Below are 15,217 nucleotides of genomic sequence, written 5' to 3' on the forward strand. Positions count from 1 at the left end.
AGCCAAAAAAAGGGTATATTTTTAAAGCAAATATTATACACAATTTTTATCAGTGTTACTAGATATTTCCTCCAAAGCTTTAATTTCCCTCATGCGCACATATTCTACTCCTGATCCAGTTTGGGGAAATTATTTATAAGTCCTTAGGTAATAAGGTTGTTGGAGCCCAACAGCACAATCCAATTGTCAGGGAAGTCAAAATCAGACATTCTTTATCTGCATCCCTAAATACCACAAAGGAGGAGCCAGTTTGTGAACCCTTCTTAACTTCTCTACTCAGATAAATTAATTTCATGGTCCCTTCCTTTGATTTTGTGCATGTGTGTAGCTATGTGTGGTGTTTGAGCACATGTATGTGAGAGTCTATATCCCCATACATATGCATGTATGATCCAGAGAAAGATGTTGGATATCTTGCTCTATCAGTCTCCACATGATTTCTTTGAAACAGGGTTCAGTCTCTCACTGAACCTAGTTGGGCTGGCAGCAAACCTCAGTGATCCCCCTGACTACCCTACCCCACATAGGGCTAAGTTACAGGTGAGTACATGGTTATTCTTGGGTGCCAAGGATTCAAACTCAGGTCTTCATGCTTGCCTAGCAAGTAACTAAGCCATCTCCCCAGCCCCCATGGTGTTCCCCTTCCCTCCGATTTCTGTTTACCATGAACTGAAGAATCTTCAGTACCATAGGCTCCTGCCACCCTGATATCCTGCATAATGCAGTCACTCAACAACAGACTGAATCTTTTGAAACCATAAGCAACAAGACTTTTCCCTTCTTAAATCTGTCTGATATCTTGGTCAGAGCTCTTTGAATGTAGCTTACACTCTCCTTCCTTACAGTACCATCTCTTCACTGTTCAGTCTCCCATTCACATTCTACTGTATGACTCAGGAGCAGTCAGGTAGGTGAAGTAGAAGCTGGCTACACTGTGTCTTACTGGCAAGGCCTAGCTCAAAAGAAGGCAGTTCAGCTGGCTTACTCACCTGTTCATTCACCCCCATCAGCATCATCTATTGTAGGCTGGGATGTAGTTATGTTGGAAGAGCTATATTGTAGCTATATTGGCCTAGCATGTATGAAGCCCTATTGTGTAAATGGAGGCAGAGTTTTTCTGTCCTGACTACCCAATCCCAAATAAACACACAGAAGCTTATATTAATTACAGAATGCTTGGCCAATAGCTCAGGCTTATTACTAACTAGCTCTTACATTTAAATTAACCCGTTTCTATTAATTTATGTATTGCCACATGGTCCATGGCTTTACTAGTCTTCTGGCTTCTTGCTTTTTGGGCATCTTGCTCATGTGTCTCTGGACTCTGCCCTCTTCATCTGAGTCCTCAATTTGATTGGCCTGCCTAACTTTATCCTGCTTTGCTGTAGGCCAAACAACTTCATTATTAACCAATGAAAGTAACTTATATTCACAGCACCCAGAAGGATCATCCCACAGCACTATTGTTCACTTTCTAGTCCCACATAAACTGGGCCAGGTGGCAGGAGGAATGGAAGCTTGAAGTCATTCTCAAATGCATAACAATTTCAAAGCCAGCCAAGACTGGGATAAATGAGACCCTGTCCAAAAACACTCAATGAACTGAAAGAATTATAGGAAAAAGAATCAATGAAATAGTCATTTATTAAATGCTTATTCTCTTTGCTATTTGGGAAATGTTTGCAAATTCATTAATTTATTTTTACCTTATCATAATGATTATCATAATGAAATAACCAACATACACTATTGATGTAGGAAGGAGGTTTATTTAGTAGTTTTAGAGGCTATGAGTCCAGGTGGCTCAATGTGAGCTTTTCCTTGGCTTCATCTTCTCATGAGGTAGATAGAAATGCGTGAACACATGAGAAAACTAGCAAGTGAGGACATGTTGAAGCAGTAACAGGCTGAACTTGCTTCTATTATAACAATGTTCCCCTGAGAACTAAGGGGCTAAATGTGAGCTGCCTCCTGAGCATACATTCTCAAAGCCCTGAGATCCCATCAGGCCCCACTCCACAGTTTCACCGCCTCCCAATAGTACCACTGTAAGGACAAAACATTCTGTCACTTCATACCACTGTGGGACAACAACACAAAATCCAAATCATAGCAGTAACATGGACAGCAAGCAGCACCTATGGATCTTAGGTTATTTAACAAGGGGGGCAGATAACAAATCTGCATCATACACAGAGAGGCACGGCTTCCAAAGTGTTGTTAGAGAAAAGTGAATGAGCTGGGGAGATGGCTCACAAGGCAAAGTCTTACAAGCATGAGGACCTGAGTTTGATCATAAATTAAACTGGAGGTCATGGTATACACTTACAATTCCAGCATTTGGGAGATGGAGAAAGGCAGATATCTGGAACTACAGGCTAGACAACCTGGCCATTTGATGAGTTCTAAGCCAATGAAAGACCTTGTCTCAAAATCAAAATAACACAACAACAACAAAATAGAAAAACAAAACCCCAAACCATTTAACCAACCAAAGAAATGAACAAAAATGAATAAACCACACACACACACACACACACACACACACACACACACACACACACACATACACACACACACATGCACACACACACAATGGGGGGCAGAGGGAGAAAAAATAGAGAAACAAAAACAGATCATAATGAACAGCACCTATGGAACATCAGCAGTGAAGGTTATCATTTGATTTGCCCTCTACATGCCTGAGTTCACATTCACATGCACCCATTCATATGTATTTGCACAGAAAGAAAAAAGAAGGGGGAGAGAGGGGGAGGGGAGGAGAGAGAACAGGGGAGGAGAGAAAAGAAAGAACAAAAAAGGAAATAAAAGGAAGAGCAGGAACTGGAGAGATTGCTCAGCAGTTAAGAGTTCATATTGCTTTTCCCAGCAGTATGAAACCGCACACAACTCCCTGAAACTAAGATGCCAAGGGATGCAACACCCTATTCTTGCTTCCTTCACAGGCAACTATACTCATGTACACTTACCCAATCTCTCTCTCACCACACACACACACACACACACACACATACACACACATACACACACATACACATTCACAATCAAAGATAAAAATAAGCCATTAAGTAGCAAATTATTAAACCCACCAAAAAGTTTTAAAAGACAAAACTGGGACAGTGAAAGAGGGTTGGAGGTACTCAGTGGCAACACGTTAGAATTTGAAATAGCATGATGGTAGAGTCCTCATGGAGAAGGTGACATATGGGCAGACAGGAGAAGATCAGGAGTGGGCCCAGGTATCTAGAGGAGTTTCCTGTGCAGGAGCCATAGTGTCAAGTCTGACAATGGAGCATCCCTAATATGCTTTAGGGAAACCAGGATGACAACAGGGTCGGAGAACATAGAGAAAAGAGAGAAGAGACGAGGTGAGTTTAAAGAGTTAAGTGGGTGCAGTGTAGGTCAGTACGAACAGGTTGACTTTTTCAGCTTATTTTAGGAGAAGAAAACAGATTCACTGAAGACAATAGGAATGCATTGTTCTTCAAGTCAGTGAAGCATCTTCCCTGCTTTTGAGTGGTGAGTGAGCAGAGAAGTCAAGGGTGTAAGCTGTCTGATAACCGCAGCTGTTCCTGTGAGAGATCCTGGTGATTCACATCAGCATATAGCATCAGGGAAAGTGGTCAGATCCAGGCAGACTCCAGAGATATAGGTGGCAGGATTTGTTCACATCACCAAAGATTTGAGGTAAGGATGCCGCAACTCTCAAAAGGTGTTGTGATTAGTTTTCTTTTGCTGTGGAAAAACACAGTAACAGAAGGCAACCTGGGGAGGAAAGGGTTTTGTTTGCTTGTTTGTTTGTTTACAGGTTGCAGTTTATCATTGAAGGAAGCCAAGGCAGAAACTAAAGCAGGGCAGGAACGGGGAGGCAGGAATGGTAGAAAAAGCAGAGACCACAGTGGAATGTCACTTATTGACTTGCTTTCCATGGATTTCTATACCTGTTTTTTCTTTTTGTTATCCAGGACCACTTTCCTAGATGTAAAACAACCCAAACTGTGCTGATCCCTTCCACATCAATCATTTACCAAGAAAATATCCTACTGACTTACTTACAAGACAATCAGATTGGGGCATTTTCTCAATTGAAGTTCCCTCTTCCCAAATGACCCTAGCTTGTGCTAAGTTGATAGGAAACTAATGAGTATTACAGGTGACAGAGAAAATTCTGGAGGGACCCCAGAAGCAGAGGCCAGCAACAGATATATAAGTCAGGGGTAGATGCACAAAGGTTGAAGGGTCTTCTGTGGTGTGTCCATTAGGAAGCTGAACTATAAGTCTATAATTCAAGGGGAAACACAGCAATAAGACATAAGCTTGAACTTTGCTGATATGTAGTGTCACCCATGAGTTTTGATCTATTACATGGCAATATGGTTATTAAAAGGAAGCACAAAATTATATTTCTTCTGTGAACCTTGCCAAATTACGAATAAACTGGCAAGCTGCATTTTCCTGAACTATCTTAAATCCTTTTGTATTCATAATACTTTCACCCAGACTAACCTTCTGCCTGGCCCTGTCAAAGACAAGCTGCTGCATATGGAGAGCTCCCCTGATCTTTCCCTGATCCCTATGCTGCTGGTAGGCCAGTGAGTACCAGGAGGCTGCTTTTCTCTCCCTCCCTAGACATAACCTTATAGACACGTGTGACTGAGTCTTGGTTTTGGGACTCAATGTCAGGTCCTCATGCCTGCACAGCTAGAGAGAGAGCCATCTCCCTAGCCCCCCAAAAAGAAATTGAATTGGGAGTATGATTTTCTTTTTTTGGTTACTGTGTCTTTCTTTTTATCATTTTTGATTTTTCTTCCCCTTCTATATGTAAGGTTTTCTTTTAATTCTCCACGTCATCTCCTTAACCTCTTATGCACTCTGATCTTACAAAGAGATAAGACATTTCACAGTGTATCTGCCATGTCCTTCAAGTCAGACACCCACTGTTAGCTTGTCTGGGCTCTTGGAAAGTCAAGAAAGTTGATATAATTATAATTATACACTGCACTGAGAAACCACATCTGTCCAGAACTTTTACAACATTGCGTGTGTGTGTGTGTATGTGTGTGTGTGTGTGTGTGTGTGTGTGTGTGTATGTGTGTGTGTGTGTGTGTGTGTGTGTGTGTGTGTGTGTGTGTGTGTGTGTGTTGGGGAAGGGGCAGTTTTGTCTGATGTGTCTGGGTTCACTTTTTGCAGGTGAATGTGCATGTGGAGGTCAGAGGTTGGCATAGGCTATCTGCCATCATTGACTTCTACCTTGTGTCCAGAGGCAGAGTTTCCCACTCAACACCACCATGAATGGATTTTATTTTCTAGCTAGTCAGCTTGCCCTGGGGATCCCCTGTTTGTGCCTGCTGCATGCAAAGATCACAGGTGGGCTGTCTGGTCTGGACTGTCACATGGGTGCCAGGGATTCGAACTCTGATCTGATACTTCTTTTGCCAGTACTTTACTGACTGAGCTGCCTCCTCAGCTCCCCATCATGACAATTTTTACTAATAGCTTCATGCCTGAGACTACCAGTATCCATACATGCTCTTTATTCCATTTTTTAGCTCTAAGACATTCTCTTTATGTGTTCGGTTCTAAAACAATCAGTTTGTGCCAAGAAGAGGGAAGAAAGGAAGCAAAACAACAGGTAAAACGAACTAATGAAAGAATTGTAAATCATGCTTCTGAAACAGCCTTCTTAAATAAGCTAATTGGGCTTAGAAATCTGATATCAAGTGTCTGTGTTGAGATGACCTTTTCTAATCTTTGTGCACTGGTCCCCAATGCACCTTGCTCTAAGGCAACTCTGCATGTTCTCACTCATTTTGCTCCTTATTCTCAGAATATTAGATTTTTCTATTTCCCAAATATGTTTTTTCCCTTCCAGAAATACTCTTTTTGACTCTTTCAGGGACCACAGAAAAATGACTTTGTAGCCTTTAATGCAAGGTCTGTGGGAAGCTTATTAAAGATGTGCTCAAAAAGGCCAGTATTTTTGACAGCTTGCCCCTAGCCCTCTTCCTCCATATCCAACTTGGACTTGAGAATATAGCACTGAAAATGTAATGTGTATACTGTAGGAAAAATGCGGCTTGGGTTTTTTTTTTATAATGATAGAAATCTATAGTTTATGTGTGTGTGTACCTACTTGTATGTTTTTTGTGTTGATGTTAGTACGGTCGCACTTGTGTGTACCTCTGCATGTGGAGGCCAGCAGACACCCTTGGGTGTTCTTCCTCAGGCCAAACTCACCTTGCTATTGAAACAGGATCTCTCACCAATCTGGAACTCATCAAACAGGCTAGACTAGAAAGCCAGTGAGTACACGGGATTTGACTGCCTGTGCCTCCGCGGCAGTGGCATTACAAGCATCCACCGTCACATATGTGGATACTGGCTTATTAAGCTCAGGTCTGCATGTTTGTAAGGCAAAGACTTTACTGATTAAGCGATTTATTTCTTCTATAACCTTGGAGAGTTTCCTAGAGAAAGTTAAGAATCTCAACTCCAGCCAATCTGAGTGAAATGAATATTTTCCTGGAGAACTCTTGATATATCTCACAGAATGCAACACACTTTACAGCAGTCCTCAGAAGGTGTGGGAGTGAAAGCAGGTCCTGGGGACAAGAGAAACCAAATGAGCAAATGTCATCAGGACTCCCTCCATCTCTTGTTGTGCTGTGTGTTGCAGGTCACCAGATCTTTATCCATGTATCTTTTACATTCTTTATATGCATGAAGTTATGATAATAACAGATGTTGGGATCTTGTGTTCCATAGTATAAACCACCAAAATCAGGCTATTTGCAATTTTCTTGGCATCATAACTAAAAGAGCAGGGTGGTGCACACTTTTATTCCCCACACTCAGGAGGCAGAGCCAGGCAGATCTCTGTGTGTTGGAAGCCAGCCTGGTCTACAGAGCAAGCTCCAGGACAGGCAACAAAACTACACAGGGAAAGCATGTCTCGAAAACCAAAAATCAATCAATCAATCAATCAATAAATCAATCAATAAAAGAAATCATAGAAAAGACATTGCTTATCTTTCTGTTGTTAAAGCAATAAATGCATTGTTGAGGCAGCAGAAAAGTCATGTGGTAAATGTGCTTGCTGTCAAGGCTGACATCTTGAGTTCAATTCTAGAGACCCACATGGTAGAAGGAGAGAACTGACTCCCTCAAGTTGTCCTCTGACCCCTGCACATCCTCCATGGCATGTGCCCCTTGCCACCACATTTATACCCACTAAATAAGTAAATAAATAAACAAATGTAAAAAGAATTTTTAAAACTAAAATCTTTGTTGGCTGCCTGGAACAGGCACGTAATAACTGGGGCCTCTTTGAATCTGCATGGGGGTAGATAAGATAGAGTGAGCAGGCATGAACTACGCAGCCTCATGGGAGCCGTGGGAAGGTGAACTCAGGGTAAGAGATGTTCAGAAGTTGGACTGGAGAGTTGTCTCAGTAGTTCAAAGTACTTGTTGTTCTTGTAGAGGATATTGGTTCAGTTCCCAACACTCACATGGTAGCACACAACCATCTGTAACTTCACTTACATGGTATCCAATACCCTTTTCAGGTCTCCTTCAGCATCAGTAACACATGCATGTAGTACACATTCAAACATGTAGAAAAGCACTCCTACCATAACATGAGACAAAATAAAAATAAACAAAAAGGAGATGCTCAGAATCAAGGTAATGGCAGGGTACAAAAGATGAGAGGAGTGCCAGCCAAGGGTGTTCAAAACAGTGCTCCCACACTTTTTAGGAGGGGTGAGTGGGGGTGTGTGGGAGGTTGGGAGGTGATGTGTCTTACTCAGATTCTGTTATAAGGACACTAAATTGGTTTGTCTTAACTAGTAAACGTCTTCAGGTTGACTTTGGCACTTTCTGAAAAGGTAGAATTTTCTTGCATGTTAATTAGGGGAGGCATTAATCTTTAAACTATGGTCTGTGTCTATAGGTTGAGATAGCTTCCTGGCCATCCCCAGAAAGAAGCACAGACAGTCATCCCCAAGACTGTTACTTTTTTTCCCTTTCCTTTCCGCCATACTATCACATGTAAAGGAATAAGCCTTCCGCACTGTGTGCTGCAATAAACACAACATTCTACAGAGTGCTCCACTTCTGTTTAACTCTCTGCAATAGCACTGAAGCTCTAACTAAAGGCAGAATTCAGCTCTGAGATTCCCACTTCCCAGAAATGCAGGCGGATCCGTATGGCTATCGTATCATTTAATTCTGACAGTTACAAGACTTTAGCAGATCTGTTTCCCACTGCAGCTCCCAAAGTTTTTGCTTGCCCCTGTGTTTATCTTGTTTATTACGCATTATCTCCCATTAGGTGTTTGCCAAACTACTGTGAACATGGAGGACACTGTGCCCAATCCTGGACTACCTTCAACTGCAACTGTAGTGAAACTGGTTACACAGGCGCCACCTGTCATGACTGTGAGTACACACCGTACACCCACAGTGTGTGGGCACAGTTCAAGGAATGCAGTGTGGGGACCCCAACCATTCAACACAGTGGGGACACTGCTTATTGCTCTAGCATGAACTTTCCAATAGGATGTTATATCCAAATACTAAAGCAGGCCAGGAAAATGCAAGGACATAAGACATGTCTCTGTGGAGTTTATGCGATTAGGACAAACAGTGAACTTGGATATACGCTAAAGTAGAAGAGAGAATGGTGATATGGGTACATAAGGAGCTGTGGAGCAAATGGCGTTGTCTTGATGGCTAAGTTGTACTGTTGCAACAAGTTACTAATATGTATCCCTGGTGCAAATAACAAGTGGCAAGATCTAGGTCTTAGTTATTTTCTTGTTGCTATGATAAAAACACTGACCAAAGCAACTTGAGAGAGAAAGGGCTAATTTGGGTTTATAGCTCCAGAAGGATACAGTCCATTAGAAGGAGGAAGACATGGCAGCACCCGGGGAAAGCATGGTAGAAAGAATAGAAATCCTGAAAGGTCACTTTTTATCCACACTCAGGAAGCAGAGAGCGAACAGGAAATGGGGTAAAGCTATACAGCTTCAAGTACCACCCCCAGAGACCCATGTCCTCCAATGAGGTTCTACTCCTAAAGGTTCTGCAATCTTCCCAAACAGCCCCGCAAGTCAGGGAACAACTGTTCAAATGTGACCCTAGGGAGACACTTCACATTCAAACTACAACATGGGTAGACCACAAGTCCCTCAGACATCAGCCTGCTTTTTTCCTCATTGTCCTCCTTGTGGTAGAAGTCACCTCATCTGAATGTTGCCATGGCTAAGGAAGGAATCCCACGGTGAGGAAACAAAACTGTGTTTTGATTCAATGGCTTCCATTGAAAAAGTGGTTGAGGGTTACTTCTCACATTCCATTGGCCACATACCCTCCTGTCACCCCCAACAGGAGGCAAAATGCATTCAGACCACAGGAAGGGACACTATAGAACCAGAGTATTGGTGATAAGTCTTGATAAATACCTGTCAATCCTGGGCATTTGGAAAGCTTCAGTCTGAAGGCCTCTGCTGATCTTGTCCCAGTTATAGAAGGAAAACAGAAAACAAAAGGATTCTTAGAGTAAAGGAGCAAGTTGGATCCCCAGGTGAAATGGTGTCCTGTGGAGAATCTCTGCAGAATCCCAGGGGCTGATGGAGGACCCTGGTGAAAAAGAGTAATGAGGCGGGAGAAGGGGGCTGGACTCAGACATGTGAAAAGGGGCTATATCCATTTTCCTACAGTTGGTGTAATTTCATCCTTGTTCAGGACAAAAAAGAATTTTACCATGTGTATCAACTACATTTTCATTATCAGTTCTGCTGTTGGCAGACACCTAGGAAGGTTCCATGATTTTTGCTACTGTGAAAAGTACTACAAATAATACTGATGTGCACATGTTTGTGGAAAACTGACCTGGGGTTCTTTGGGTAAATACCTATGAGTGGTGTAGCTGAGTTACCTGGTTGGTCTAGCCTTCAGTTTTCAAGACATTTTGTCTCACTTGCAGGTCCTAGGTTGCATTAGATGCATCAAGTCATACATACAGGTGACATGAACGCAGCAGTGAAGCATTCTGGGAGAAAGGGAGTCTAATGACAGGAGGGGTGATGAGAGCCATTAGGTTTGGAACCGAAGAATCAAAGATGCATAGCATGGTCCACGAGCTGTTGTTTCTTTCTGTGATATTGTATGTATGTATATGTATGTGTGCGCATATGTGCTTGCTTGTACTGGTGTACGTGGAGGCCAGGGGCTGTCAATTTCTTCCTCCTTTGTTTTTTTTTTTTTTTTTCTGAGATGGGGCCTCTCACCCAACCTGGAGCTCACTGTTTTGGCTGCAGTGGCTGGTTAGCAAGTCCCCAGGATCTGCTTGTCTACCACCTAGTTCTGGGATTGCAATCACACAGCACTCTTGCTTAGCTTGGGCATGAATTCTCAGGACCAGATTAGGGTCTCATGCTTGCACACAGCAAGCACTTCTGACTGAGCTTTCTTCCAACCCCAGGAGATTATTATTTGCTCAGAAATGGTGCTGGGTCAAAGGGCATGTGCGAAAAATTTGACATCATACTTCCGACTTTCCAAAAGTCTTAGCATAATGTATACTTCACAGATCTTTTCTGTGGCTTTATTTTCCCCTCTCTGCCAGAATTACTTAACAGATCAAACTATTTACCATGTCTTCTGCCAAGCATTTGGATATTGAAATGGAGATTATCATTTGCACTCTTGGGGAGTCTCAGACAATTTTTTTTCCTATAACTGGTGTGACAGTAGAATGCGTGTCCCATAAAGTTGTTCTTTATCACTCAGCGCATGCTCCTTCAAGCACTCTGGCTTCAGTAGTCATGTGTTTAATGATTGCTACATACTGAGCTGGCTTGCTAAGTGACAGGGCAGTTGCATAGCAGCCTCTGTCTGCCTCCTATTGAGTGGCCGTCCTTGATCTGTTTAACTTCTGTCTGGTGACATTCGCAGGGGCACATTCAGGGTCTCTCTGCCATGTATTGGACTCAACTCATCTAATCTCTTTACAGTGTAGATTGCTGACATCCTAACAAAGCCTTTCAGGTCATTTTTCAGCTCTACAAAAGGATGTCAGCTTTCTTCTCTCATGTCTGATGGAATGCTGCTCGCTTTGGGCAGTCAATAGGCAGATATCGACTGGGAGCACATCCAGCTGTCTGGCTCTCAGACATAATGGTCATCACAGAGCAGGGAGGTTTTGCTAGTTCCTCCGTAGGTAAACAGTCCTTTTAGTCTCATTTGGATGATTGTACATGGTGAGGAAATTCTGACAATAAAAAGATCTATTTCAAAGTATCTTTCACATCTTTATCTCAGGTTTAACTCATATATTGACTTTATTATATGAGTTCTTATGAAGACTGGCATTCTTTACTCTCAATGCTAATAGCAGATGGTTCACAACTTTAAGAGGACAAGAAAAAAAAGAAGAAGAGAATGAAGGAGCAAAATGAGCAGAAGGGGGAATATGGGCACATGTAGAAAACTTAACACTGTTGATGTCCAGAGTCTACCCCAATCATATTTTGAGACAGAGACTCTCACTGAACCTCAGGTTCATTAATTTCTCCTAGACTAGGAAGCCAGTAAGCTCCCAGGATCCTTCTGTCTTCTTCCTCCCCAGTCCTGGTGTTAGCTGCCCACACCCCACATTTATTTTTTATAGAGTGCTGGAGATTGAATTCAGGTCCTCATGTCTGTAGAGCAAGCTCTTTTGTAATGAAACAACCCATCTCCCTCCAGAACTGATCTATTCCCCAACATATAGTAGATATCTGATCTTCGACAGGTGCTGAAAAGCATGAGTGAGCTTGTGATACTGCACACACTATGATGCTCTTTTACTACTCTGGGAATGCTGTTCCTGGGAAAGGGAGGGCATTTCAGAACAATGGCGGCTTCAAAAGAGACTTGAAGGATGAAAAGGAGCCGAATAAAAAGAGGGAGTCAGCAGGATGACTTTACATACTAGTAAAGGCTCTTGCTTGGTCAAGCATGATGACTGAATTTGACCCCCCAGGACCCACATGGGGAAAGGAGATAACTGATTTCTGTAAATTGTTTTCTGACCTCTGACTCTCTTAATTACACACACACACACACACACACACACACACACACACACACACACACACACGATAAGTAAACAAATAAATACATGTAATAAAATTATTTTCAAAGAACAAACTTCTGGCAGAAGAACTGCTGCAAGCCTCAGGAAATTGTAAAGGAATTCAGCTACTATCACAAAAGCTACTACTTGGAAAAGTCAAGGACTTCTCCAAAGGTCAAGCCATGGCTTAAGAAGTCTTGGTGATATTTTAGCTTTTGTATATATAATGGCTAGTTTCTACAGTGATTTTCTTGTAATACTATGTGTGCTTCCAAGAATTTCTAACAGTGTATTTATCTAAATTATCTATTAAGTATCCAAGGCCAAACAAAATAACACCTGTCTCCTAGTCAAGAGGATAGCTTTATTTCTTGAGCAATTTAGGGTGAGACCCTCCTTTCTTACAGCCTTACTAAGAGACTCCTAATTTCTTACCTAACCACTTCTAGGAATATAGATTGAGCACATAAAGCACTCATTTGGGTTGTAAAAGAAAGCCTGAGGCCACTGCCTGAGGAAAATTCTTACCTGCCTTTATGACCCCATAAGAATTCAAGCCTGGTGACCTTGCTGTGCCCGAGGATCGCTATGGCTTGGGTTTATAACTGAACACCTCAGAGACAGGGAACTGAGGTGTAAGGAGAATGAAGAGAGGATAGTGAGAACTTTGGCTGGAGAGGATTTTTGACTATAGAACTGGAGGTCAGGATGGAAGATGAGGAAGAGCCAAATGGGAAAGTACTACATGGGTAAGAACGAGATGAGAAGGACCTAGATGAGACACAACTAAGATGAGAGAATTAAGATAGAACTTAGAGGGGACTGCAGATGAAGGGAGACACAAATCAGGCAAGAAAGGAACTAGGCTTGAGTACAGCACTGTAGCTGTGTAGATAGGATTTTATCCCAGAGGAATAAAGTAGATGGACAAAGAACAGGGTGTACTTAGATTCATTTCCTGGCGAAAATAGTTCTTGCCTTTCATTTGTCTTCTGAGCCCTTAGGAAGTATATTCTTTAGGCTGCTCTTTTAATAACATACAAGAAAGAACAATCATGCAAAGGTTGAATAGCTTGGAGTTTGGTCTTCATACAGCAAGGTTCCCAGGCATCTAGCCTACCAGGACTCCAATAAGATATGGTCAATAAGTAACTGCTGGAAGTGTGGACAGAGTGAGCAGGGGCTAAACTGATTAGGAACACCCTACTGGGCAGGGCAACTTGAATGCAATCATAGGTTGTTTTCACTTTAATGCTGGGAACAAACTTGCTGGTATTTTTGATGTTGTTGCTTGTTTTATTATCAATTGCTTTTGGAAAACACAGATCTGACGGTATAGTCAAAAGTCTTGAAGTTGGAGACTGTGTGAACTTCAGATGCTGGGTGCTGTTTGCAACTGCATAAGCAGCAAATGGTGGGAGTCAGAGCATGCTAGGAAGAAAAGATCCCACGGGAAAGGTGCATCTAGCACTGGACCTCACTCATCTTCACACAAATTTCAGGTAACACTCGGGAGGGTTGCTTTCCATTTCCTCAACTTCTGAGGATTCTTAGATGAAGAAGGTAGTGACTGAATCTTCAGGTTTGGCTTGATGTGGGAGCCTTGTCTCAAATTCAGGTCTCCCAGCTCACATGATACATGACATAGATCAAGCTGTGTGAACTTAACATGCTTTATCTTCTGTATCTGTGATATATGACTAGTAATAGGATCTTGTGGTGGAATGAATGGAATGCCTAACAAGTGCAAAGCCATGTTAACTGCTTGAGTGAATAGGACATATTTAGAAAAGGGATGAAGTTCAGGAGATGCCATTACTGGTTCATTCTGGCATAGTCTTTGCCAAGAGAAGTAACCATTGTAGCTGAAAAAACAGGGAGATTCAAAGGGAAGTTTGTAGTTAAAAAGTTTATGGGAGCTGACACCCCTCAAGTAGGTTAAATCAATAAAGTGTTGGAGGTCAAAGGATAGATTCTGAGAGTTAAATACTTTTTTTATATATGTTCTTTTTGGGGGAGTGGATGTATGTGCATGCAATGGAGGGAAGAAGTCAAGTTCCGGTGGTCACCCTCAGAATTGGTCCACCTAGTTTTGTAAGGCTGGTCTCTTACTGGACTGGAATTAAAGTATGCTGAAGTGTCTGACCAGTTACCTCAGGGCTGTATCTGTTTCAGCCTCCCCAGGGTTGGAGTTACAAGTATAGCCCCCTTTTTCAAATATGAGTTCTACGCAAGGGCAAGGCGGGTACATTATCAACTGAACCACTACCTCAGCCTTGGCAAGAGAAAAATTCCCAGAGATAGAAGAGATCCATGTAGACAAGAGACATAGCTTCACAGATAAAATGCTAGCCACACAAGGCTGCTCACCCAAATCCAAGTCCTGACAGGCCATGAGAAATTCTGAATGTGGAGGGAGATAGCTAACATGCTAGCACTCCTGTGGCAAAATTAGCAGAAGACAGAAGAATCTTCCAGCTTCTGAGCTGGGAACGAATATGCAGCCTGCAAGAGGCTGTGCAAAGGCAGAAACATCTCAGCCTCATCAAGGTCAAAGGTGAGAACTGATTCCCCAAAGTGTTACCTACCTCCACAAGTGAGCATCTGAACGTTGATGGTGCCGCTCTCCCCCATCTCTGCCAGATGAATATTTTTTAAAAGAAGAGATATATGTGACACACAGCAGAGCGGTGGTGATAAAATACTAAAAAGTAAGTTAAGGAAGAGATGCAAGATATTGTCCCCAGAAGAAATAAATTTGGAGGTCCTGTTCACAGAGGTTGTAAGTCATATGTCTTACCATAACAGATATCAGTTGTGGATGGCTGGGTGGATGTTGAAAAGTTTAGAGAAGATCCCAAAGAGCCAAAGAAGAATGTAGAGGGGAAGTGAGTTTGTTCCTGCAGCTAGGGAGACACAGCTGGTGTAAGGATGACTGTAAGATGTAAATAGAAGAGTGCAGTCGTTCCTGTTATCATCAGAATGCAAATCATTCGGAGTCTTCCCCTGACAGGAGAAGTGAGGCAAACATTGACTTTAGTATCTGCCCCTAGGAACAACAAAAGATAGTTC

The 15,217-nt window shown here is 42.3% G+C and overlaps 1 protein-coding gene across 3 annotated transcripts in view; it reads left to right on the forward strand.

The window, feature by feature from the left end:
- LOC114701108 (contactin-associated protein like 5-1-like) overlaps positions 1 to 15,217 on the forward strand; it is a 902,756-nt gene that overhangs the window by 555,112 nt on the left and 332,427 nt on the right. For all 3 annotated transcript variants that reach the window (XR_005092928.1, XM_037211055.1, XM_028881060.2), the window contains one exon: positions 8,354 to 8,460. Coding sequence is in view for 2 of the 3 variants with exons in the window: in XM_037211055.1 (XP_037066950.1) it covers positions 8,354 to 8,460 (107 nt within the window). In the remaining variant the exon portion in view is untranslated. The remainder of the gene's footprint in view (positions 1 to 8,353; positions 8,461 to 15,217) is intronic.

This window comes from Peromyscus leucopus, chromosome 15, assembly GCF_004664715.2.
Source record: "Peromyscus leucopus breed LL Stock chromosome 15, UCI_PerLeu_2.1, whole genome shotgun sequence".
Taxonomy (NCBI): domain Eukaryota; kingdom Metazoa; phylum Chordata; class Mammalia; order Rodentia; family Cricetidae; genus Peromyscus; species Peromyscus leucopus.